This window comes from Macaca thibetana, chromosome 1, assembly GCF_024542745.1.
Source record: "Macaca thibetana thibetana isolate TM-01 chromosome 1, ASM2454274v1, whole genome shotgun sequence".
NCBI lineage: Eukaryota > Metazoa > Chordata > Mammalia > Primates > Cercopithecidae > Macaca > Macaca thibetana.
Genome location: NC_065578.1, coordinates 39,313,951 through 39,341,176, shown reverse-complemented (window position 1 = coordinate 39,341,176; position 27,226 = coordinate 39,313,951). Strand labels below are relative to the sequence as shown.

Here is a 27,226-nt window from a genome sequence, read left to right as displayed (position 1 = left end):
TTAGTATAAGAGGAAAGAAGGCCTCTTGGCAGTTGAGATAGAGAAAAGCATCTGTCTCCTGCCCGTTCCTGGGCAATGGAACATCTCGGTGTAAAACCCGACTGTATGTTCTGTTTACTGAGAAAGGAGAAAACCGCCTTAGGGCTGAAGGTGGGCCGTGCTACCGGCAATGCTGCTCTTTATGCACTAAAAAGGTTTATGGAGGTGTTTACATATGTATATCAAGTCACAGCACTTTTCCTTAAACTTATTCATGTCACAGAGATCTTTATTCATATGTCTTACTGCTGACCTCCCTACGATGATCCTATTATCCTGCCACTTCCCTTTTTCTAAGATGGTAAAATCAATAAATACTGAGGGAACTCAGAGACCGGTGCTGGCGTGGGGGTGCTGGCGTGGGTCCTCTGAATGCTCAGCGGCGGTCCCCTGGGCCCACTTTTTTTTTTTTTTTTTTTTTTTTTTTTTTTTTTTTTTTTTTTTTTTGAGACGGAGTCTGGCTCTGTCGTCCAGGCTGGAGTACAGTGGCCGGATCTCAGCTCACTGCAAGCTCCGCCTCCCGGGTTTACGCCGTTCTCCTGCCTCAGCCTAGCGAGTAGCTGGGACTACAGGCGCCCCCACCTCGCCCGGCTAGTTTTTGTATTTTTTAGTAGAGACGGGGTTTCACCGTGTTAGCCAGGATGGTCTCGATCTCCTGACCTCGTTCCGCCCGTCTCGGCCTCCCAAAGTGCTGGGATTACAGGCTTGAGCCACCGCGCCCGGCCCACTTTTTCTTTCTCTATACTTTGTCTCTGTGTCTCACTTCTTTTCTCAAGTCTCTTGTTCCACCTAACGAGAAACGCCCACAGGTGTGGAGGGGCAGGCCACCCCTTCAAGGAATCTGTCTTTTAACAAACTCTCGAGGGACTTTTATACTTACTAAAGGTTAAGTATCCCTGTACTGGCCAGGTGCGGTGGCTCATGCCTGTAATCCCAGCACTTTGGGAGGCCGACGCGGGTAGATCACGAGGTCAGGAGATCGAGACCATCCTGGCTGACACAGTGAAACCCCGTCTCTACTGAAAATACAAAAAATTAGCCGGGCGTGGTGGTGGGTGCCTGTAGTCCCAGTTACTCGGGAGGCTGAGGCAGGAGAATGGCCTGAACCCGGGAGGCAGAGCTTGCAGTGAGCCAAGATCGCACCACTGCACTCCAGCCTGGGCGACAGAGCAAAACTCCATCTCAAAAACAAAAAAGAATCCCTGTACTGTAACATAAGCTTTTTATATCGCTGTGCCTGGCATGTAGTATACAGTCACATACCACATAATAACATTTCGGTCCACAGACTACATACAGGACAGTGGTCCCACAAAATTATAATGAAGCTGAAAAATTCCTATCACCTAGTGACCTCATAGCCACCGTAATGTTGTAGCAGAGCACACTATCTTTTCTATGTTTAGATACACAAATGCTAATCATCATGCTAAAATTGCCTACAGTATGCAGTACAGTAACATGCTAGATAGGTTTGTAGTCTAGAAGCAAGAGGCTATAGCATACAACCTAGGTGTGCAGTAGGTAATACCATCTAGGTTTGCATGAGTATACTCTTGGTGTTTGCATGACAATGAAAAGCCTAATGATGCATTTCTCAGAACATATTGCCATCATTAAGCGATGCATGACTGTATATTCAATGATGCTTATTTACTGAATGGATTAATGATATCACTTGAGGTATGAAATAATGTATTTGAGAACTCCAAAAATCAAAACATTCTACAAAAATGTAAGGCATTGCCATTTTTTCTTTAAAATGCTTCCTCTTGGCCGGGCGCGGTGGCTCAAGCCTGTAATCCCAGCACTTTGGGAGGCTGAGACGGGCGGATCACGAGGTCAGGAGATCGAGACCATCCTGGCTAACATGGTGAAACCCCGTCTCTACTAAAAAATACAAAAATCTAGCCGGGCGAGGTGGCGGGCGCCTGTAGTCCCAGCTACTCGGGAGGCTGAGGCAGGAGAATGGCGTGAACCCGGGAGGCGGAGCTTGCAGTGAGCTGAGATCCGGCCACTGCACTCCAGCCTGGGCGACAGAGCAAGACTCCGTCTCAAAAAAAAAAAAAAAAAAAAAAGCTTCCTCTTAATCAACCTCTTAGCAGCATTTAACATAGTTGACCACTTTCTCCTTAAAACACAATCTTCTCCCGGCTTTTGAGACACCAGTTTCTTCTGGTTTTCTTCCCACCTCAAGGGCCTCTCCTCCTTATCCTCCCTCCTGGCTGTTTCTCTGCTGACTCTGACCCTGGTCCCCTTCTCATAAGTGCCCTCATTGATGGCATTAAACACCATCTATGTGCCAGATACTTCCAAATCTGTATTTTTAGTGCTGACCTCACCCTAAAACTCCAGACTCATACATACAGCTACCTATTTGACATCTCCACAGTGATGTCTACAGACCTATTTGTTGTTTGTATTCTTGTGTGTAGTCTTTTTTCCTGTCCAAAATTAGAATCTCCTTTCAGAGTTTAGGGAGTGTCACACCACGTGAGAGGCTGCTTCTCATTTGAGAAATCTAAAAGACCAGATATTTGTTTCTCCAGCACTCCGAGCAGCTAGCCCCATGCCCTGGCTTAGTCAATCAGATGCACCCCTTAGGGACTCTGAATAGTTAGCTAATTACACAAAAAAGCAAAGCAGTGAGGAATTAATTCTGCAGGTGCTAGTGGCTGAATCCGGTGTTCTGAAGTAGCCACAGCAGTGTCCTCACCAGATAGGCTCCGCAATATGATCATACATTCCTAGCCTTCCTATGTACCAGCCCATTTTCTGAACTTCGTAAACTTAATTTTCCCGCAGACTTTGTGAGATATCAAATATTGTTTCTGGTTTTTTTTTTGTTTGTTTTTTATTTTTGAGACAGGGTCTCACTCTTTTGCCCAGGCTGGAGTGCAGTGGTGTGATTTCGGCTCACTGCAACCTCCATCTCCCAGATTCAAGCGATCCTCCTGCCTCAGCCTCCCAAGTAGCTGGAACTACAGGTGTGCACCACCATGCCCGGCTAATTTTTGTATTTTTAGTAGAGATAGGGTTTCACCATGTTGGCCAGGCTGGTCTCGAACTCTTGACCTCAGGTAATCCACCTGCCTCAGCTTCTCAAAATTCTGGAATTACAGGTGTGAGCCACCACACCTGGCCAAATACTGTTCTTTTTTTTGAGACAGAGTCTTGATCTGTCACCCAGGCTGGAGTGCAATGGCACGATCTTGACTCACTGCAACCTCTGCCTCCCGGGTTCAAGCAATTCTCCTGCCTCAGCCTCCCAAGTAGCTGGGACTACAGGCGCCCGCCACCACGCCCAGCTAACTTTTTTTTTAGTAGAGACAGGGTTTCACCATGTTGGCCAGGCTTGTCTCGAACTTCTGACCTCAAGTGATCCGCCCGCCTCAGCCTCCCCAAGTGCTGGGATTACAAGCATGAGCCACCGCGCCTGGCCCAAATATTGCTTCAATAAGCAGTTTTTCTGCTTAAATCAGCCACAGTTGGTTTCTATTGCTTACAGAACTCTAATACAATGTTTAATAGGTTTCTCAATATGTAATATAACCATTAGAAGTCTTAATTCCCCAGAAACCTACTAGTCTCCCAGTTTTTCCCATCTCAGTAAACTACCATATATCCAACTGCTCAGGTCAAAAGTCCTAGGCCATTATCTTTGATGTCACTCTTTCCTTTATTCTCCCAATGCAATCAATTAGAAAATTCAATCAACTCTAGCCCTAAAACTTGTCCCAAATATATCCACTTCTCTCCATTAGTTACTATTATCCTAGTCTAAGCTACCATTATGTCCTACCTAGACTCTTGCCTCTCTTTACATATATTCTCCATACAGTAGCCCAGGATATTTTAAAAATACAAAGCAGACCATGTCACTTTCGTGTCTAAGCCTCCAATGGCTCTTCCCACTGAACTTAAAATCCAAACTCCTTACCCTGACTTACAAAGGCCTATGTAGTCTGATTCTTGCCTATGTCTCAGATTTCATCTCCTAACACTCTCCTGCTATGGTGCAGCCACACTGGACTTCTTTATGGTCCCTGAACATCTTCCCATTGACGTCAAGTGGGTAGCTCCTCCGTTTAGGTCTCAGCTTAATCTGATGACCCAATCTACAGTATCAACTTATCAGACCAAACTAGTTTAACTCTCTGCATAGCACTTGCTATCTGATAATATTTTGAGAGCAAGATTCCTGGCTTTTCACTACAATCTCCCTACCAATTTACAAATATGTAATATGTGTTGTTATTGTCGGCAACAACATTCATTCATTCGAAATATTTTTGAGAATTGTTACTATTGTTAACAATAAAAACATACATTATAGATGAGTAAATTGCTGTTTAGCAAAGCTAAGTTGTCCAAAGTCACACAAGTAGTTTGTCTCGAACTTCTGACCTCCCACCTCAGCCTCCCCAGTAGATGGGATTACAGGCTGGAGCCACTAAACCCAGCACTGGTAATCTGTGATAGAACTATGATTCGAACCCAAGCCTTTTGACCCTGAAGCCTGACGTCTGAAATGCTGCCCCCAACCTACTCAAATCTTGACTTCCCATTAACACCCAGCTCAGGTCATAACCCTCCATAAAGCCTTCCCTGACTATTTTATCTAAAATGAAAAGAGCTCTCATACTCTGGATGTTGTAGGGGGGGGAAAGATAAAAAGAAAATAGCACTGATATATTTCACATATTCTGTTGACTACCTCCACTGTCAATAGCATTAGCTATTATTTCACATTATCTGATTATAACTTAAGGGATCAGCAACTTAGGTTGCTCCTTTAGTAAAAGCCACTTAGAGACTATTCTGTTGTACTGATTAGTGATTAAATTTTTAGTTTAATATTACCTTAAAAAAACCCCAAAAAAACAGTAGTTATTTCAGAGGCTAAAGAAGTAAGTATGAACTGGCTTACTCTTCTACCATTTATCCACAGACTTTTAAGCTACTCCAATTGTGGCTTTAGTTGGGCTATATATCCTCAGGAGCCACTAAATGTCTGAAATTTCTAAGTTCTTCCAGTTGCTGTTGATTTATTCTTTTCAGTTGTGACCATCTCTATTTTCCTCTAACCCTGTGATTGCTTCTCAGTTTCTAGTCCTTCATCTAACATAGCTGCTTCTCACTGGTAATATTTTATTTTAGAGCAGGGATCAGCAAACTGCAACTCACAGGCCAAATCCAGTCTGCCATTTATTTTCATAAAGTTTTACAGGAACACAGCCATGCTCATTTGTTTAGTATTGTCTACGACTGCTTTTGCGCTATAATAGTAGCATTGAATAGTTGCAACAGAGAACAAGTGGCCCACAAAGCCTAAAATATTTACTATCTAGCCCTTTACAAAAAACATTTGTGAAACCATAGCTTAGAGGAAACACAACTGAAACCCAGAAGGGTGAAGTTACTTGTCCAAGATCCCATAACTGGCAAGTGGCAGGGGCAGAACTATTACATTCATTATATGGACCTTATAAATTCTCAAAGTCATAGAACCTTACAACAGTTTCTCTCTACATCTCCGTAGGCTTCTTTGAGACTTTGGTAGTTGACTACCAAAGTCTCAAAGAAAGTAATAGACTGGGTGTTAATGGAAATAGACTGGGTGTTAATGAGTAGCAGTCAAGAGACCACTTAAATCTCAAAAGCAATCATCAAAAAAGCAGAGTATAACGAATCTGCAGTACTCGATGGTACTGTAGTCTTTGGTAATCAATCTTCAGGTGAGTCCTCCAGAACACTGGATATTTTGTTGGAGGAGACAAGGTCAATAACACTGGCTTTGTTTAAGAGCCTCCAAACTAATACTAAACAGAATCTGACTATTCAAGAGTTCAACTTAATTACCTGAAAGAACCAGGCAGATAACAGAAGTGAATAAATCAGTCTAACATATAACATAATATAATAGAGAGTGAAAAAACCTTGGCCAAAAACTCAAAACAATACTGTAAAACCAAACAAACATAGCTGCAGACAAGAGCAGGATTTGGCATCAAGCCACCAGTTTCTACCCCTGGCCTATGTTATCGATTTCTGTAAATCTTAAAAAGCCAAAAGGTAAACTCCTAGCCTTTAAATAACAAAGTTTAAAAAGAAAAAAACCAAAAACTGATTTATTCTTTTATTAAAATTTTAAGAATAAATCATCAAATAAAACAAACCACTTGAATAAAACCTTCTTATCCCCAGGTAGCCTTACCTTCCACAACATACACCTTCGTCAAAGGAAAGTCAATACTCTTCGCCATCACTTCAATTTCTTCTTTAAGCTTTCCCTCAGGCAGAGGTGTGAATTTGTCAAATAAAGGGGCAATATAATCAGCATAGATTGTGACAAGAACCTGAAAAGCAAATGTCAGAACAACATATAAACATGTTCTTAAAGAAAAACCATTCTTGCCGGGCGCGGTGGCTCAAGCCTGTAATCCCAGCACTTTGGGAGGCCGAGACGGGCGGATCACGAGGTCAGGAGATCGAGACCATCCTGGCTAACACAGTGAAACCCCGTCTCTACTAAAAATACAAAAAACTAGCCGGGTGAGGTGGCGGGTGCCTGTAGTCCCAGCTACTCAGGAGGCTGAGGCAGGAGAATGGCGCGAACCCGGGAGGCGGAGCTTGCAGTGAGCTGAGATCCGGCCACTGCACTCCAGCCCGGGCTACAGAGCAAGACTCCGTCTCAAAAAAAAAAAAAAAAAAAAAAAGAAAAACCATTCTTTATTATACAGATTAAATTATATTAAAACAATTATGTTGACCTCAAACTTGAGAACAAGGAACTTACTTGCTCTGGTATTCCCAGGCCCAAATTAGTAAGAGCATAATATCTGTCTGATGAATTAAATTGAAATGAGTAGTCTGGTAACCGAGTAAACCCATGAATTTTATTTTAGAGGATAATGCTACTAACAGTGATTAAGATCTCTAGGTGGTAATAAGTATAGTCCTTTCAAAACTATCTTGGGGATTTCTGATGCTTCATGAGCCAATCATAACACGCAGTTCTGCCTTTGAGTGTAATCACAATAGACCTGAAGTCTTTCCTAAAAAAGAATTCGTAGAACTTGATTGTATGCTGTTACTTGGTTGGCTTATCAGCTAAAATTAATTACCTGTAGTTCATAATCGTACATTGTGGTTGAAAAAGCACTTCCTTAAGCATTTTTAGAGCATTTTCTCTGCTCTTTTTCCTCTTACTTTAATTTGCCATACAATTGATACCTGTAAATCCAACTACCGCCCATTTTCTGATCTTGATCCCATCAGTGGAAAATGAAACAATGGGCATTATGTAATTCAGACTAAAATAAACCTCAGCTGGGGCGTGGTATAACACACCTGTAGTCCCAGCTACTCGGGAGGCTGAGGCAGGAGGATTGCTTGAGCCCAGGAGTTCAAGGCTGTAGTGCACTATGATCATGCCTGTGAAATAGCCACTGTACTCCAGCCTGGGCAACATAGGGAGGCCCTGTCTTAAACTAAACTAAACTAAACTAAACTAAAATAAAATAAAATAAAATAAACCTCATCATCAGTGGAGTTGAAGAGCTGATAGATGATAATTTCTGGGTGTACTGAACAGACCATTCTGGTCTTTTTCATTTGAGTTTTTAAAAAGTTATTATTTGTAGAGACACAGTCTCACTGTGTTACCTAGGCTGGTCTTAAACTCTTGGGCTTAAGTAATCCTCGCACCTTGGCTTCCCAAAGTGCTGGGGTTACAGGCATAAGACACTGTGCCTGGCCCTGAACAGACCATTCTGACTGTGTTGCAGTGTTTGTGTTGTGAAGCACTTGAGAGTATGGAAAGAGAAGAGGAATAGGAGATGTGAGGGAGGGAAGGGGGAAAAGAGTGAGAGGGAAAAGGAAAGGAGAAGAAGAGAGGCAGGAATAGGTGGCAGTTGGGGAGACAAGGGAAGACAAAGGAGAAGGAAAGGAAGAAGAATGCGTAAAAGATACAAGGGGAAGGGGAAGTAGATGGGGCAAAGAAGGCAGAGAGTGTCTAACGGGGAAGGGAAAGGCAGGGGAAGGGAAGCAGAAGAAAGCCAGTTAAATATATGTTTTCTTTCTCTTGTCCCTCTTAAATCTCATTTCTCTTCAAAATAACCATGATTTTAGGCAGTGGAGGTCAGTCAGGAGTCATTAAATTATCATACTTAGTCATTCTGGTGGCAACTCACAAATGCACAACCCAAAACCGCCTGACAACGGAATCATTAAAAGTGACTAACAACTAGTTTCTATGACCTGTAAGAGTTAGCATAAGGAGAAGGAAATTTATGGTCAGTCAATACTCCTGTTTCTATAATCAAAAGCAGAAACCAAAGGGGAAATGTATATAAGCACCTATTTATATTTCAGCTGCTTCTTAAGAACTATTTACATGCCAATGAAGATTACAGTAATCTCACCAAGGAACTTTTGTAAAGAAAATGAAATAAAGATTTTACTCACCAGAGACACAACTAATGTAAACAGCCAGGCATAAATAAAAAAATAGTCACCCCCAATTTTAATAATGTAAAGTAGAAGTGAAGACACAGGCAACAAAATACACTGAGTCACAACAAATTTCTTGATTGCATCTTTCATGAAGAACCCCAAAGTCTGCAAAAAGAAAACATTACCACAAGAAACTGAGAAACTGGTTTTGCTTTTTAAATAACTAATAAATAACTACAAAGGATACATTATTAAAGCAATTTTTTAAATTAACATGCAGTGAAACTATATTATATGACATTAGACAGCTTAAGACAATGAGTAAATGTCCTGCATCTTACAGGTGAAAATTCATTTAAACATTATTAACTGAGGACGAGTGCAGTGGCTCACGACTATAATTCCACCACTTTGGGAGGCCTAGATGGGAGGATTGCTTGAGTCCAGTAGTTCCAGACCAGCCTGGGCAACATAGTGAGACCCTGTCACTAAAAATTTAAAAAAAAAAAAAAAAAATTAACCCAGTGTAGTGTAATTCATCTATAGTCCCAGATACTAGGGAGGCTGAGGTGGGAGGATTACTTGAGTCTGGAAGGTTGTGGCTACAGTGAGCCATGATCCTGCCACTGCACTCCAGCCTAGGCGACAGAACGAGACCCTGTCACAAACAAATGATTATCAGTAGCTGAAAAACAACAGACATTAGTGCTAAAAGAGTTTATAACATAAATTTCTTTTTTTTTTTTTTTAAGAGACAGGGTCTGGCTCTGTTGCCCAGGTTGGAGTACAGTGGCACAATGATGGCTCACCGTAGCCTCAACCTCCTGGGCTCAAGTAATCCTTCTGCTTTAGCCTCCCAAGTAGCTGGGACTACAGGTGCACGCCACCACAACTGGCTAACTTTTAGAATTTTTTTGTAGAGATGAAGTCTCACTATACTGCCCAAGCTGGTCTTGAACTCCTGAGCTCAAGTGATCCTCCCGCCTTAGCCTCCCCAAAGTGTTGGGATTACAGGTGTGAGCCACTCTACCCAGTCGAGGCTTTCTTTTTTTTTTTTTGAGATGGAGTCTTGCTCTGTCACCCAGGCTGGAGTACAGTGGCGAGATCTCAGCTCACTGCAAGCTCCGCCTCCCGGGTTCACGCCATTCTCCTGCCTCAGCCTCCTGAGTAGCTGGGACTACAGGCGCCCGCCACCATGCCCAGATAATTTTTTGTATTTTCAGTAGAGACGGGGTTTCACGGGGTTAGCCAGGATGGCCTCAATCTCCTGACCTTGTGATCCGCCCGCCTTGGCCTCCCAAAGTGCTGGGATTACAGGCATGAGCCACTGCACCCGGCCTAAGTTTTTTTTCCTTTTTATTTTTTTTAATCAACGTTGACCAGGTTGGCCTTGAACGTGTAGCCTCGCCTCCCTGAGTGCCAGGGCAACTGGCCTGAGCCACCGTGGCTCCCAAGACTTTCAGCTATGATCTTTACCATATCTGCAGTTCCGTTTTTTCTCAATTCATACTCTGAAATAGTAAATTATGTTTAAATTATAAACAGTACAGGATAAAAGCACAGAAGTTTTTCACATTTAAAAGAGAACATTTGTTGGCCGGGCACGGTGGCTCAAGCCTGTAATCCCAGCACTTTGGGAGGCTGAGACGGGCGGATCACGAGGTCGGGAGATCGAGACCATCCTGGTTAACACGGTGAAACCCCGTCTCTACTAAAAAATACAAAAAACTAGCCGGGCGAGGTGGCTGGCGCCTGTAGTCCCAGCTACTCGGGAGGCTGAGGCAGGAGAATGGCGTGAACCCGGGAGGCGGAGCTTGCAGTGAGCTGAGATCCGGCCACTGCACTCCAGCCTGGGCGGCAGAGCCAGACTCCGTCTCAAAAAAAAAAAAAAAAAAAAAAAAAAAGAGAACATTTGTTATTCTTTACTATACCTGTTGATTGAAACCATGTTTTTCTTCTATCACAAAAGTATTATAAAGACTCCATGGCAAACCAGTCAATGCACTGAAAAGTGTAGCCAACAGCAGAAACACCAGGGACTGAGTGATCTAAGCAAAAGAAAAAACAAAAATCTAGTTTTTATGAACTACTAGCAAACAAATCAACAAGTATTTGCTGAGCACTTACTACATCCTAAGCAATATGCTTGATTCTACGGATAATACAAGCTCTGAAACATCATCCCTGCCTTCAAAAAAGTTTACTTTTGAGAGAAGTAAACGAGAAACAAAACAAATCCTTTTCTACTACACAGGCACTATATGAAAGGTACCTTAAATCATATAGACAAATCCCTAAGATAAAGAGCCTGCATTCTTGGCTTACCACATGGAAGAAAGTCACCTGATAACTAAAAATACTCACACTGGACTATTATGTGATTGAGAAATAAACCATTGCAAATAAGCCTGTGATATTCTGGGATTTGTTATCATAACTAATGTTATGCCAATACAGCATGGGTAACCAAGGACTATGCAGACAGAGAGGCAAATCTAACATTGGCAGAAGCCAAAAAATTAACTTTAGTAGAAAGCCTGCCAAGCCAAAAGAAATACCATGACAAATATATGCTAATAATCACATACCTCATATTCTGGTCCAAAGCCAGCATAACCACAGAACCGTCCAGAAAGCCTCCAGAGATAAGGTATTCCTCCAAAGAGAAGAATAAGCTATAAAACAAAGCATACTTTGATCACAGTTGAACAGTACTAGAAACTATCATATGAGAAAGCATGGTATAAAGAAAGAAAGTACAAAATAATAATCTATTAAAAAAAAAAAGAGGCCAGTACCGTGGCTCATGCCTGTAATCCCAGCACTTTGGGAGACTGAGGCAGGAGGATGGCTTGAGGCCAGCAATTCAAGACCAGCCTGGGCACCAAGGTGAGTTGAGACCCCATCTCTACAAAAAATTTAAAAATTAGCTGGGCCTGATAGTACCTGTAGACCCAGCTACTTGGGGGGCTGAGGTGAGAGGATTGCCTGAGCCTAGGAAGTCAAGGCTGCAGTGAGCCATGATCGTGACACTGCACTCCAGCAAGGCAATAAAGTGAGACCCTGTCTCAAATAAAATAAAATAAAATAAATAAAATAAAGTAACAAAATAAAATTAATTTTTTAAAAAATAGACCTATTTAACATTTAGCATAATTTATGCATGTAGATGAGTACAAACCACTGAGAGACTAAATTTAGGCAGTTAAAATAACATTTTTGTCTGTACACTATATACGGATGAATTGTATGGTACATTAATTACCTCAATAAAGCTTTTCTAAAACAAAACAAAACAAAAACACACTTCTGTCAAAAGACCACAACAAAATCACAAACTAAACTTGGAAAGGTTAAACAGCCGGGTGTGGTAGCATATGCCTGTAATCCCAGCATTTCGGGAGGCCAAGGCAGGCAGATTGCTTGTGTTCAGGAATTTGAGACCCAGCCTGGACAACATGGTGAAACCTGTCTCTACAAAAAATACAAAAATGAGCCGATTATGGTGGCATGATTCTGTGGTCCTAGCTACTTGGGGGAGCTGAGGTAGGAGGATTGCTTGAGCCTGGGAGGTCAAGGCTGCAGTGAGCCAGGATCATGCCTGCACTCCAGCCTGGGTGACAGAATGAGACCCTGTCTCAAAAACAAACAACAACAACAACAACAACAACGAAGTTCGAAATCCAAAAGCTAATGAGTGATAGAAATGGAATTTGAACCATGTTAATATGGCTCCATAATTGTCTTTTCTGTGAAAGAAAATAGTCCTCTTCCATCAGGACAAAGCACAGAAGTAGAGAGTCATGTCCACTTACTGAACTGGGGAACAGAATGGGATTATCTGTGTCTTTGCTGGGTCAGGAAGAGGCGAGGTAGGGGCCAGACTTTCACAGGAGAAGTCTCTTCCTCAGCACCACCCTTTGTCTTGGTCTTGGGCAGATAAAGTGAACACAGACATTCACTAAATAACCAGGACATTAGGAGCTAGGAAGCAGCTCAAAATTTGAAAAGAATGCATGTTTAAGAAATTCTACTGCCTGAAACACATACAACTTTGTGGGACTCATTTGTCAAGAGGAATCAATTTACTTTTTCTCTCTACAGGACAGGACCTTAGGAGCACAATGATCAATCACATTCCTTGACTGGAAGCACAATATTCCCATTGGTTCAGACATAGTTCCTCATGGTTTCAGGGGTTTTGGTACTATCGTATTTCATGGGTATCCTTCCAATCTAATTCCCATTTTCATATATGTATCTACAAATAATATAGTGATTTATGTATGCTTTTAAAGAACGTATATAAATGACATCATATTGTACTTATCAGTCTACGATTTGCTTTTTATACTCTAAATTTTCTTAGATCCATCCATGGTAGACTTCAACTTTATTTGGTATTATCAGGATATTTCCTAAAGTGTTTATAACAAATTACACTCCCATCAGCAGTACTTGAGTGTTTCTGTTTTCCCACAATCTCACCCACACTTTACTCATCTTTTAGACTGTTAACAGTACATTGGGTTGGTTTAATATCATGGGTCTCAAATATGGTCTCTGGACAGTAGCAACAGCATCTGGGAATTTCACAGCAATGCAAAGTCTCAGGCCCTACCCCAGATGTACCAAATCAGAAGCTGGAAGTGGGACCCAGCAGTTTCTAGGTAAACCTGATGTATACTAAAGTTTGAAAATCATTGCGTTAATAAATTGTTTTCTTTTTTTAAGAGACAGAGTCTCACTCTGTCACTCAGGCTGGGGAGCAGTGTTATGACCATAGCTTACTGTATTTTTTAACTCCTGGGTTCAAAGGCTCTTCCCATGTCAGCCTCCCAAGTAGCCAGGACTATAGGTATGTGCCACCATACTTGGCTAATTTTAATTTTTTGTACAGATAGAGTATTTCTATGTTGCCCAGGCTGGCCTCAAGCAGTCCTCTCACTGTGGCCTCCCAAAGTGCTGGGACTATAGGCGTGAGCTACTGCACTCAGCCCCAATAAACTGCTTTTCAAAAGGCTCCCCTAACACTACCTCCAGGTATTTCCACTTTACTACAACTAACTCAACCTTAGACATAAACCTTGTTTTCCCAAAAGACACCACTGTCTGACATATGCCCTAGTTGTTGAAGTAATTGACCTGGGATGGTATTTCTTTCAGCCAATTCCCAATACTAATAAATAATGTATAATTGGCCGGGCACGGTGGCTCACGCCTGTAATCCCAGCACTTTGGGAGGCTGAGGCGGGTGGATCATGAGGTCAGGAGATCGAGACCATCCTGACTAACACAGTGAAACACCATCTCTACTAAAAATACAAAATATTAGCCGGGCGTGATGGCAGGCGCCTGTAGTCCCAGCTACTCAGGAGGCTGAGGCAGGAGAATGGTGTGAACCCAGGAGGTGGAGCTTGCAGTGAGCCGAGATCGCACCACTGCACTCCAGCCTGGGCAACAGAGCGAGACTCTGTCTCAAAAAAAAAAATTAAATAAAAATAATAATAATAATAATGTATAATTAAGGACTTATAATGCTTTTAGTAAAGGCTAGAGCAACTATTACTAAAAGTCCAGTATTTAAATGAGCATTAAGGATAGTTTTAATGTGAATTTTGAATGATCTATAAATGCATTTGAAAATCGATACTGCAAACCTTGTTTAGTTTCTTCTGGGGACTGAAAAACAAAGCATGGTGAACTGTACAATGTCTCTATGTTGATAATTTCACTAAGTATGCTCCCAGGGTTGTTCTATGGCAAAATTAATGATCCCAGAAAAAATAATTCCAGTGCTTTGACATATATTATTTCACTACTTTTTTTTTTTTTTTTTTTTTTTGAGACAGGATCTTACTCTGTCACCAGGTGGGGGTACAGTGGTGTGATCACAGCTCACTGCAGCCTCGACCTCCTGGGCTCCAGTAACCCTCCCACCTCAGCCTCCAGGGAGCTGGAACTGCAGGTGCACATCACCACACTCAGCTGATTTTTTAAAAAATTTTTTTGCAGAGATGGGGTATCACTATGTTTCCCAGGCTGGTCTCCAACTCCTGGGCTCAAGTGATCCTCCCACCTGAGCCTCTCAAAATGCTATGATTACAGGATTGAGTCATCATGCCTGGCTTCACTACTACAGTCTTGAAAAGCAGGCAGGGAAAAGGGTATAATCATCTCTATTTAATAGATGAGGCAACTGAAAGTCTTTAACGGAAAGGTTACCTTAACTGAGAGGTTAAAGTAACTTAGCCAAAGAAACCCAATGACTAAGTAATTCCTATGCATTGAGCTTCATTTACATTACCTCACTCACTTAGTCCTTGCCACAAACCATACAAGGTATGGCTTAACATCCACACACTTCTCATTTTATTTTCGTTTATTTTTGAGATGGAGTCTCGCTCTATCACCCACGCTGGAGTACAGTGGTACAATCTCAGCTCACTGCAACCTCCACCTCCTGGGTTCAAGCAATTCTCATGTCTCAGCCTGCTGAGTAGCTGGGATTACAGGCACGTGCCAAAAGGCCAGGTTAATTTTTGTATTTTTAGTAGAGACAGGGTTTCGCCATGTTGGTCAGGCTGGTCTCAAACTCCTGACCTCAGGTGATCTGCCCCACCTCGGCCTCTCAAAGTGCTGGGAATACAGGCGTGAGCCACTGTACCCAGCCCACTTCTTATTTTAAGGATAAGAAAACTTAGGCTCAAGAAGGTGAAACTGCTCACATAGAAACATGCAAAAATTACAGAAGCAACAATTTAAACTTTTCAACTCTGCCCTACTCTGCTCCCCAACCACTCCATTTCTTCAGTGAGCCCTTTATTGGTATCTGTGAGATACTAGAGAAAGTGTCTCAGAGAGGCTGAACATTTTCTGTCTGGATGCAATGTCATATTTATGTGAACAGTGGCAACCATAACTGGCCACACAAGGACTCTATTTAGGTTCTATCAAGTAGAAAGTACTATGGCAAAAAAAAAAAAAAAAAAAGTCGAAACTAATCTTCTCACTTGATCTCTGTGATCAAAACATACAAACCTATTAATTTTAATCAAATAGAAATTAATGAACTTGTTTCCAAACAAAACAAGGTTTCAAAGTTACCCAAAATACTCTTCCTGCCAAGCGTAAATGCAGCCACAAAATCCCCAGAGATAAATTTAGCACATTCATGTTGCAGTCTTCAGAGTTTCAAGAATGGTTTTTTCAATGTCATTTTAAAGACTCAGAAGAACAGAGTTTGAAACCCAGTTATACTACTTATTAGCATGTCCCCTGGCCATTAAACATGCAAGCCCTTTAATTTATCCAAGCCTTTGCTTCCTCATCCATAAAAAGGGAATAATAATGCCTATCCTTTCTACTTCACTGTTGTAAACATCAAATAATAAATATAAAAACTATGTATGAAGTGAAAATCATGACAACTATTACTGTTCCCAACCTTAGCCCATCAGTACTGCTTCTAGTTTGAGCCACAGTACATTACAAAGCTCTCACTTTATATACGTATTCTCCCTATTTCTGTTATCTCCTAGAACAAATAGTCACCAACCATAATTACCAAGCTACTGTCTATCTTTTCTGGCACTATTTACCAGGGACAACCAAGGAGATTGAAAATGCTTTTCCTATCATTTTACTATGGCCCTGTAGGGGGTAAAGTCAAAGGACTTCCAAGAAGCAAACATCAGAAAGAGAATAGTGTCTATCTCATCTAATTGCCTTGTCATCATTAAACAGAGAATTCAGACCTTTCAGAGATGAAGAAAAATATGGGAGCTATTAATCAGTATAGAACAAGAACTCTCAGTATTACTTCTTCAGGTAGTGTTGTAAGCTGTTCAACAATTCCTCTGAAACTGGTGAAACAGAAGGGGAAATGTCAGTTGACAAAACAGCAAAACTCAGCTGTCAGACATCGATTGCAGAAAGGAGAGGCAAATACACTTACCAAGCAATGGAGGGAAAACATGCAAAATATTAAATCAAGTTTGGAAGCAGCTAGCTTTTGGGGAGAATAATACATTTAAGATCTTGGATATGCTTAATGTATTTTTTAAAGTTACTATAATTCTTTTTTGAGCTCCCATTAGTCTTTTTTGGACCAAGGCCATTATATAAATACATAAGTAAACTCTCTTTCATCTATTAAAAAAAAAAAAGAAAGAATAGTGTCTAAATTAACCACTTCTACTTCCATCTGTCTCTGAAGGATGATTTCCTACTTGTGACCTGTCCCTAACAGAAGAAATGATCAGATAAATTAACTAAAGCCAAGTCATTATTGAAAAGATTACTTAACAGCAATAGCTGTGTATCCCCAAAGCCAATGAGATTTTGTTTTCCAAATCATTTATTAATTTTTCTAAATACCAAAATTTAACTCTTCTAGAAGCATTGCCATTTTCCATCACCCTGAAGAAATAAGCACAGTTTCTAATAATTTGGATCTAACCACACTAGTCTTATTATTCCATACTTGTTAAGAAAAATTTTGTGATGAGCTAGACGATTCTGTCATTTAACACAGCTACATAAAGCCAGTTTCTTTAACTCACGAAACAATGATGGTATCTGATCATAATTCTTTTAAATTTAGGAATCTTTCTCTTAGTGGTACTAGTGGATGTAAAAGTTCTAGAGAAATGATGATGATGATGATCAGGATGATAAAAATAATAAAAGTGGCAGGGCACAGTGGCTCATGACTGTAATCCCAGCACTTTGGGAGGACGAGGCAGGCAGATCACGAGGTCAGGAGATTGAGATCATCCTGGCTAACACAGTGAAACTCCATCTCTACTAAAAATACAAAAAAATTAGCCAGGCATGGTGGTACATGCCTGTAGTCCCAGCTACTCAGGAGGCTAAGGAAGGAGAATCGCTTGAACCCGGAAAGCGGAGGTTGCAGTGAGCCAAGATCGTGCCACTGCACTCCAGTCTGGGTGACAGAGCAAGACAAAAACAAAAACAAAACAAAACAAAAAAGCAACAACAAAAAGAAACCCCACATTATTTCATTTAGTAAATAGGAACTACATGCTGATTACATGCCATGCACTAGGTATAAAATGATGAACAAGACCTTAAAGTACTATTTCTTTAAGGAACTACCAGTCTGCCAATTAAACAGTCAAATCAGGCCAGGCACAGTGGCTCATGCCTGTAATCCCAGCACTTTGAGAGGGCGTGGTGGAATGCAACTGTAGTCCCAGCTACTCAAGAGGCTGAGATGGGAGGATCATTTGCGCCTGGGAAGCAGAGGTTACAGTGAGCCAAGATCATGCTACTGTACTTCAGCCTGGGTGACAGAGCGAGATCGTGCCGGAAGAAAAAAAAAAAATCCAGGCAAATTCAACATAATGCGGTAAGTACTCTGACAGGAATAATGATAGGATGCTACCCTACCCGCATTCATCAGGCAGGGAGTTTCAATTGGTTTCTTGGAAGACATGACATCTCAGCTGGATCCTAATGGAAGAGGATCTTTTTTCTACCTGGCTTCAGGGTAATAGTTCCCATATTCTGTAGTTTTAAACTGACTAAGCAGTTGTGTTTCTGTTTTTTTTGCTCCACAGCCATTACTACCAATAACAAAGGTTAAGAAAGCATGCTGGGACTTGTAAGTGTGGCACCCTCTTTTGTGTTACAAAAATATGAAAATGAAAACAACCATTATGAAGTATTAAACAATTTGACAGACTGTCTCTCCAAGAAGTAAATTACTCACAGTGCCTTCAATCTCTGAATAGAGTCCTGACCAGAAGCTGAAAGTGCTTTTATCCAGTTGATACAGTCGAGATTTCTCAAATGTTTCAGAATCCATGATCTGTCCTAATTCTGGTGGTACATGAGTTGTTGTTTTATATATTCTTCTCTGAAATATTTTAAAGAAAACACTTAAGTGAAACAGTCGATTATTACAATAGTCATTTATGATCAAACATTGAATGGTTTATGGCTTGCCACTTATTTCTGTTGAATTTGCTTTATACCTACACAAATATTGCACTTGATCAAATACATTAACCACTGAAATGACTGATGCAGGAAAATAAAAGCAGAACAAGAGAACCTGAGGTTAGCTGACTGGTAAAACTATAATCAGGGTTGTCACCACACTTCAGTTTGTATATGTAAACCAAAGTTGTAACATCACAACTTTGTAACACGTACTACTCATTCTAGGTTTACATACCTCCTATAATACGGAAAACAAACTCATGGAAAGGAGAAGCACACATGCTAACCGTGAGTATGAACAGATACTGAGGCTGCTCATTAAATTTGGTCCTAAATGCCAGAAACTTGAGGAGTACCAGATGGAAACATATCAGGTCTGTGAGAAAAGAGCAACTTTCAGTCAGGCACACTGGGTCACGCCTGTAATCCCAGCACTTTGGAAGGCACGGGCAGGATTCCTTGAGCCCAGGATTTCGAGACTGGCCTGAGCAATGTGGTGAAATCCTGTCTCTACAAAAAATACAAAAATTAGCAGAGTGTGGTGGTGTGCACCTGTGGTCCCAGCTACTTGGGAGGCTGAGGTGGGAGGATCACCTGAGCCTGCGAGGCAGAGGTTGCAGTAAGCCCATATTGTGCCACAGCACTACACCCTGGGTGACAGAGACTCTATCTTTTTAGGAGAAAGATCAACTTTCTCATTATACTAAATTCTAAAAGGTAAGGGTAATTTCAGTTCAGGAAATGTAATACAGAGAATGGATACCAAACAAAATAATGGGCCACTACAACATGCTTTCCCTATATATTGTTGTGTGCCAATAAAAGCTGAGGGCAGGTAGAGCACGGTGGCTCACGCCTGTAATCCCAGCCCTTTGGGAGGTCGAGGCAGCAGGATGACTTGAGTCCAGGAACTCCACACCAGCCCGGGCAACAGCTCTATAAAACAATCAAAAAATTAGCCGGGTACAGTGAGCCGCACCTGTGGTCCTAGCTACTCAGAAGGCTGAGGTGGAGGTGGAGGGGTCGTTTGAGCCCAGGAGTTCGAGGCTGCCGTAAGCTATGATGATGCTATTGCTCTTGAGCCTGGGTGGCAGAGTGAGCCCCTGTCTCTGAATAAAATAAATAAATATTCTATCCTGGCCAAGATGGTGAAACCCCATCTCTACTAAAAATACAAAAATTAGCTGGGCATGGTGGCACGTGCCTGTAATCCCAGCTACTCGGGATGCTGAGGCAGGAGAATCACTTGAACCAGTGAGCCGAGATCGCGCCACTGTACTCCAGCCTGGCGACAGAGCTAGACTCCGTCTAAAATGAAATAAATAAATAAAGATTAAAAATAAACAAAAGTTTAGATCTCTAATTCATGGTTATCTCAGGTAAATTGTTAACTTTCACTTTCTATTTTACCATTTTAATACTTTAAACTAAAATGATGATTTTATAGAAAATGAGAAATATATATATATTTTTAATTTTATTTTTTTTGAGACCGAGTTTCACTCTTGTCACCCAGGTTGGAGTGCAGTGGTGCAATCTCAGCTCAAGCGATTCGCCTGCCTCAGCCTCCCAAATAGCTGGGACTACAGGTGCACGCCACCACACCCGGCTAATTTTTCTATTTTTAGTAGAGAGGGGTTTTTGCCACGTTGGTCAGGCTGGTCTTGAACTCCTGACCTCAGGTGATCCACCTGCCTCGCGGCCTCCCAAAGTGCTGGGATTACAGGCATGAGATACCGCGCCCAGCCCGATAAGTTTTGTTTTGTTTTGTTTTGTTTTCAGCAGAAATAATATATGCTCTTTAAGGGCGCAAGTTCTTGGAAGGACTGCAAAATCCTATGGTTAGGCATGATTACATAAATGTCATGAGGAAGTTGGGTGTCTAAATCCTTTTGAAGGCTTATTCCAAAGATAAAGGAGGCCAAGTCTGGGCCCAAGGATCCCAAGGAAGCTGCAGGGAGGGCACAAGAGCCCAAGCCTTCCTCCAGGCCCTAACGGGATTAGGTCCCATGATAACGTTACAGAAAACTTCTTTGACGCACCAAGATCCCCCTCAAAGCCACAGCCCGCCATCGGGCCAAGTTACCAGACTCAGCAGGGACCACAGAGACAAGACTGGCGCAGGGACTGGAGCAATAAAGAGTCTCAGGGTCGAAGTCAAGGCTAGTCCAGGGCTGGCCGGGTGTGGGGGTCAGGTTGGACCCTGTCTAGGCTCACCTGCCGCTGTGCTAAGAAGGTCTCCCAAAGATACACTGTCCAGGAGAAGAGCAGCACGGCTCCGAAGATACGCTTTTCGGCCGGTATCTCCCACAAAGCGTCCAGCGATGCCCACATCCCCATGGCCACCCGGTTCCGCCGGCTCCTTCAGCATGCACCGGTGCCACACCGACACTCGTCCCCTCAGAGCGTCCCCGCGGTGTCACAGCGATATCCGTTCTTTCCGAGGGCCCCTATTCCGATACCCGCCCCCATCCCTCCCTCTGCGCGCTGCTGGCAGTGTCACAGACACACTCCTCCCTTTGCAGACTCTACCCAGTCCCTCCTAGTTTCTACAGAAAAAGCCCCAGCCCCACCTTCCTCACTTCCGGCCCAAAGAGGGCGGAGACCCAGACGCCAAGTTCCCGGACCTGCTGAGCTGTGTTGCATCAACATTCTTCCCCCACCTCTTGACGCTGGGTTCCGGTCTAGGGTTCTGGCTTTCCTCCTGGGCCCGTGAACGCGGCGATGTTCTTGGCTTTCTAATCTCTAGAGCCGCAGTTCCATCCCCCTGGGTCAGCGGCTTACCTTGACTGGGCTGCAGTATCTGCCCTCCTTCCCCCAACAAAGCGACAGGTAGTCGGGGCTGGGGCCGGACTGAGTGGACCGCGGCTCCCGCCTGAGGTGGCTTGGAAGGACGCGACCGCAGCCGATTTCCCAGTCTCTAAAAATCGTGCCTCTGAATTACAGCTAACTCAAAAGCGAGACCAGGCATTAGAAATGGAGGCTTTTGGCCAGTATTGGGGTGTTCGGAATTCAAGCGTATGAGAGAATTCAAGCGTTTGAAAATCTCGTCTCAACCACCCCAAGTGTAGTCAGAGGCGGCGTTTTCCCTGCGAGAGTGCCCTGGAACAAAGCAAGGATCTCGTGGGTTAGACATACCTGAAATGAAAGCGTCTTACTTTAGGGCACAAATTTGCATCAGTAAGGCGCAATGCCATTTCTCTCTTGGAATTCAGAAGTGAAATATGGTGACTGGGACACCTGTACATTTCTTTGACTTAAAAAGTGAAGTCAATTATTCTGACCGAAAGTTAATCTGATGATTAATTGGTTAAACATACTATCGTTGCTAATTAGCATAATTATTATTTACAATAAAGTGAGCTAAATAGCTACAACTAAAATATATTTAAATTACTGTGATATTGTGATGCTAAAGATGTATTGAAATTAATATCTTGAATTTCTCAACCCTGCCTAAATGCCTCTCAGAGTAATTAGTATAATTAAAAGTCACTAGAGAAAGTGGATGACTCTAATAATAGGATAACAAATTCTTTTCAAGTCAGATGGTTTCCAGTTCTTTGCTTTCAATAAAATTAATGGTAGCCCTATTGAATTGTCAGCTGATGAAGGAACACTGTTTGGTTTTTGGCATGCAACTCAGAAAGAAACCAAACGATTGATTGACATTCTTACAACAAAACTACTAGCATTCTCACCTATTTGTTTATGTAAAACTATTTCTCAGCACTTGTATCTGTGAAAACAACAGAATTGAAACTGAACCCTGTTAATCCATCAGTAGGAAGTATTCATCCAGATAAATGAATTAATTGGTGGGTCAGCCCCATCTATCTAAGAGATGTGTTCCCAATAGAATTTCACCTTTTATAACTACGTATTATCGATATTTGTAATCGTGTCATTTTGATCCATTATATACTAAAGATTATTGTGATGATTACTCGCTTCAGAAGAATTCCAGTGTAGAGCCATAAAGTTACAGGAAATTTTTTTAAAGTTTACTACATGTCGTATTTTTATTGCCAAGAAGTGATCAATAAAAGGTTGTTCAGACATCAAAGTATTACATTTGAATAACATTTTTTTTGTTAGAGTACAATCTAAATATGTTAGAGATAATAAAAGAACAATGTTGAAGAGCTCATTAGTGTATGTTTTAATGGATAATGTGGTTATTCAGTTATATAGATTCTCTTGGATACATTATAAAGAGTGATTTAACAGTTTTTAAAATTCTTTATCTTGAAAAGTTGCAATGATTTAACAGTTTTATCTTAAAATGTCAGTATTTATAATTTGCAAGAATTTACATCGATTGCAACTATTTGAATTTATGATGAAACCTGTTAGATACCAACTTAAAAATATGAGGGGTAAACACTTTTTCAAAATTTTCTCTCCCTCAGGCCATCATTGCTATGCCCTCTTCACTCTTGTCTTCAGCTGTCTTTGAGTCCAAAGCCTCACAGGAGCTTCTACCACCCAAGTTTTGTGGCTAAGGGCACAGGTTTAGAGTCAAGCTGCTTGATTGCCAGCCATGGCTGCACCATGTATTAGCAAGTTATTTAATCTGTCTGTGCATCAGATCCTCCTCAGTAACATGAGAATAACATAGTATGTACTTACTTTCTTGTATTGTTAAGATCAAATGAGAAAATTCATGTAAAGCTCCTAGCAATGTAGATGGCTCTGAGTGCCCAATAAAGGTTAGCTACTGCTTGGGAGGGGGGCATCATAGCATTGATCGGTCACCATGTGTCTGAAGAGATAGGAGAGTAGGAGGCCCAGGTTTCAAAGAGCCAAGACTGACTGGAATTCATTCATTCAATCAATACTGAATGTCTGTGAAATGCCAGATGCATTTCCGGGTGCCACGGATATAGCAGTGAACCAAAGCCCCTCTCCTGGAGCTTACATTCTTAGCTGGGGTGGATGCAGTGTTTTATAAATAATAAGCAAATATTTAATAGTAAAAGTGGGCCGGGCGCGGTGGCTCAAGCCTGTAGTCCCAGCACTTTGGGAGGCCGAGACGGGCGGATCACGAGGTCAGGAGATCGAGACCATCCTGGCTAACACGGTGAAACCCCGTCTCTACTAAAAAATACAAAAAACTAGCCGGGCAAGGTGGCGGGCGCCTGTAGTCCCAGCTCCTTGAGAGGCTGAGGCAGGAGAATGGCGTAAACCCGGGAGGCAGAGCTTGCAGTGAGCTGAGATCCCGCCACTGCACTCCAGCCTGGGCGACAGAGCGAGACTCCGTCTCAAAAAAAAAAAAAAAAAAAAAAAAAAAAGGCCGGGCGCGGTGGCTCAAGCCTGTAATCCCAGCACTTTGGGAGGCCGAGACGGGAGGATCACGAGGTCAGGAGATCGAGACCATCCTGGCTAACACGGTGAAACCCCGTCTCTACTAAAAAATACAAAAAACTAGCCGGGCGAGGTGGCGGGCGCCTGTAGTCCCAGCTACTCGGGAGGCTAAGGCAGGAGAATGGCTGGAACCCGGGAGGCGGAGCTTGCAGTGAGCTGAGATCAGGCCACAGCACTCCAGCCTGGGTGACAGAGCGAGACTCCGTCTCAAAAAAAAAAAAAAAGTAAAAGTGGAAATGGTGATAAGTGCTATGAAGAAAAAGCAGTAAAAAGGCAATACAGCATGTTGGTGTGAGGGGTGCTGCTTTACATAAGTTGGTCAAGGAAGCCTTCTCAGATTAACTGGCATTTGAGACCCCCCAAAAAAGTAAGAGAAGAAGCCATGTGGATATCTGAGGAAACTGCCAGTCAGAGTGAAGAGCAAGTGCAAAGGCCCTGAGATTGGCCAGTGCTTATCGTATCTGAGGAATGGCAAGAGGCTGTGGAAAGAGTAAGGAAGACGGGGAGTACAGATCCATGCCATCATGCAGTCTTTTAGTTAAAAGACTTTTACTTAGAATGAAAGAAGAAGCCATTGCAGGATTTTGAGCAGAGCATTGCAGAATTTTCAGCAGACAATCCTCACTACAACTTGGAGAGTAAATTTAATGGGGAATGGAAGGAGGGAGTGCAGTTGGGAGGCCATTTCAGGAATCCAGATGATTTAGCAGTTGCCAAGGATATCAGGAAAAAAAAAAAAAAAACAGGTGAGAGATGGTAGTGCAGACTAATGTGGTGGCAGTGGAGAACTAGTGAATTATGGAAAGTGAATAATCACTTGTTTCTCTTTTCAGAAAGACAGTGCTAATAGAAGGGCTGACCCATGTGGAGTCTAAAAATGGGAACCTCAAAACAGGCTGTTGGCAGGCTTTTGCTAAAGGAGAAAGACTGGCAGGGTGTGTTGACTCACACCTGTAATCTCAGTTCTTTGGGAGGCCAAGGTGGGATAATTGCTTGAGTGCAGGAGTTCGAGACCAGCCAAGGCAACACAGTGAGACTTCATCTCTATAAAAATAAATAAAGGGGCCGGGCGCGGTGGCTCACACCTGTAATCCCAGCACTTTGGGAAGCCGAGGCAGGAGGATCATGAGGTAACACGGTGAAACCCCATCTCTACTAAAAATACAAAAAATTAGCCGGGCGTGGTGGCGGGCACCTGTAGTCCCAGCTACTCAGGAGGCTGAAGCAGGAGAATGGCGTGAACCCGGGAGGCGGAGCTTGCAGTGAACCGAGATTGCGCCACTGCACTTCAGCCTGGGTGACAGAGCAAGACTCCGTCTCACAAATAAATAAATAAATAAATAAATAAATAAATAAATAAAGGAAAATGACTGAATTTGAAGGATAAAGATGATTATCCCTAGAGTGATAGACATTGCTGTAGGGTAGTCCATCTACCCTAAGCTATATGATACAGTTGCTCTCTCAAGTTTTTCCCCTATCTTGCCTTGATTCTCTGCTTACCAAACATTCAAGGTCCCTTAACTAAAGCCCTGGCCATAAGTGCTCAGGCCCCAAGAAAAGAATGATCCCCCTTGGCTGGGCATAGTGGCTCACGTCTGTAATCCTAACAGTTTGGGAGGCCGAGGGGGGTGGGTCACTTGAGGCCAGGAGTTTGAAACCAGCCTGGCCAACATAGCAAAACCCTAAAAATACAAAAAATAGCTATTGGATACTATGTTCACTGCCTGGGTGACAGATTCAGTTGAAGCTCAGAGCATCATGCAATATATCCATGTAACACACCTGCACCTGTACCCCCAAATCTAAAATAAATAAGTAAATTTTAAAAAAAAATACAAAAGAAAAAAAAACAGGCATGGTAGTGGGTGCCTATAATTCAGAGGCTGAGGCAGGAGAATTGCTTGAACCCGGGAGGCGGAGGTTGTAGTGAGCAGAGATCATGCCACTGTACTCCAGCCTGGTTACCCTAACAAGAACAGCTGTTATTTGTTTTGCATCTAGCTCATTCTGCTTTCTAGCTCATACGTTCTATCTCTCATATAGGCTACTAATTCTGTGTTACTCTGTTAAAAAAGAACAAAAACAAAAACCCTATAATGGTCCATTTCTGACAGTATAAAGCCCAAACTATATGGTATGACCTTCAAGGTCCTTCATTACCTGACATCAGTCTACTCTTCAAAATCCTTCTGTTTTTGGCCGGGCGCGGTGGCTCACACCTGTAATCCCAGCACTTTGGGAGGCTGAGGCGGGTGGATCATGAGGTCAGGAGATCGAGACCATCCTGGCTAACACAGTGAAACCCCGTCTCTACTAAAAATACAAAAAATTAGCCAGGTGTGGTGGTGGGTGCCTGTAGTCCCAGCTACTTGGGAGGCTGAGGCAGGAGACTGGCCTGAACCCAGGAGGCAGAGCTTGCAGTGAGCCAAGATTGCGCCACTGCACTCCAGCCTGGGCAACAGAGCAAGACTCTGTCTCAAAAAAAAAAAAAAAAAAAAAAAAAAATATATATATATATATATATATCCTTCTGGGCTGGGCGCAGTGACTCATGCCTGTAATCCCAGCACTTTGGCAGGTCAAGGCGGGTGGATCACCTGAGGTCAGGAGTTCCAGACCAGCCGGGCCAACATGGTGAAACCCCATCTCTACTAAAAATACAAAAAATTAGCCAGGTGTGGTGGCAGTCGCCTATAATCCCAGCTACTCAGGAGGCTGAGGCAGGAGAATCGCTTGAACCTGGGAGGCAGAGGTTGCAGTGAGCTGAGATCGCTCCACTGCACTCCAGCCTGGGCAACAAGAGCAAAACTCTGTCTCAAAAAAGAAATAATAATAATAAAATAAAAATATACTTCCATGATGATCCCCCTCGGGAATAATATCTTCCATTTCTTTGTCTGCCTATGTAATCATTTATGGGACACCTCAATATCACTTCCTTTGCGAAGCCTTTCCTGGCCCCACCCTGTATTCACCCACCTGTTTTTGTATTTAGTACCTGATACGGGGAAGTCTCATCCAGGGGTGGCATTTTTTTTTTTTTTTTTTTTTTTTTTGAGACGGAGTCTCGCTCTGTCACCCGGGCTGGAGTGCAGTGGCCAGATCTCAGCTCACTGCAAGCTCCGCCTCCCGGGTTTACGCCATTCTCCTGCCTCAGCCTCCCGAGTAGCTGGGACTACAGGCGCCCACCAACTCACCCGGCTAGTTTTTTTCTATTTTTTAGTAGAGACAGGGTTTCACCGTGTTACCAGGATGGTCTCGATCTCCTGACCTCATGATCCACCCGTCTCGGCCTCCCAAAGTGCTGGGATTACAGGCTTGAGCCACCGTGCCCGGCCCAGGGGTGGCATTTTAACTCCAGTGGATCAGGCGGAAATTACAAATGGTCAAG

General features: G+C 42.6%; 2 protein-coding genes across 2 annotated transcripts in view; one reads left to right on the top strand and one right to left on the bottom strand.

Moving 5' to 3' along the window:
* ZMPSTE24 (zinc metallopeptidase STE24) overlaps positions 1-21,022 on the bottom strand; it is a 47,056-nt gene extending 26,034 nt beyond the window's left edge. The window contains exons 1-6 of the mRNA XM_050799255.1: positions 20,683-21,022; positions 18,233-18,379; positions 11,085-11,171; positions 10,428-10,544; positions 8,509-8,661; positions 6,257-6,398 (exon numbers count right to left, since the gene is read on the bottom strand). Coding sequence (XP_050655212.1) covers positions 6,257-6,398; positions 8,509-8,661; positions 10,428-10,544; positions 11,085-11,171; positions 18,233-18,379; positions 20,683-20,805 — 769 coding nt within the window. The 5' untranslated portion in view covers positions 20,806-21,022. The remainder of the gene's footprint in view (positions 1-6,256; positions 6,399-8,508; positions 8,662-10,427; positions 10,545-11,084; positions 11,172-18,232; positions 18,380-20,682) is intronic.
* Positions 1-27,226, top strand: part of PPT1 (palmitoyl-protein thioesterase 1) — a 576,153-nt gene that overhangs the window by 367,345 nt on the left and 181,582 nt on the right. The window lies entirely within an intron of this gene.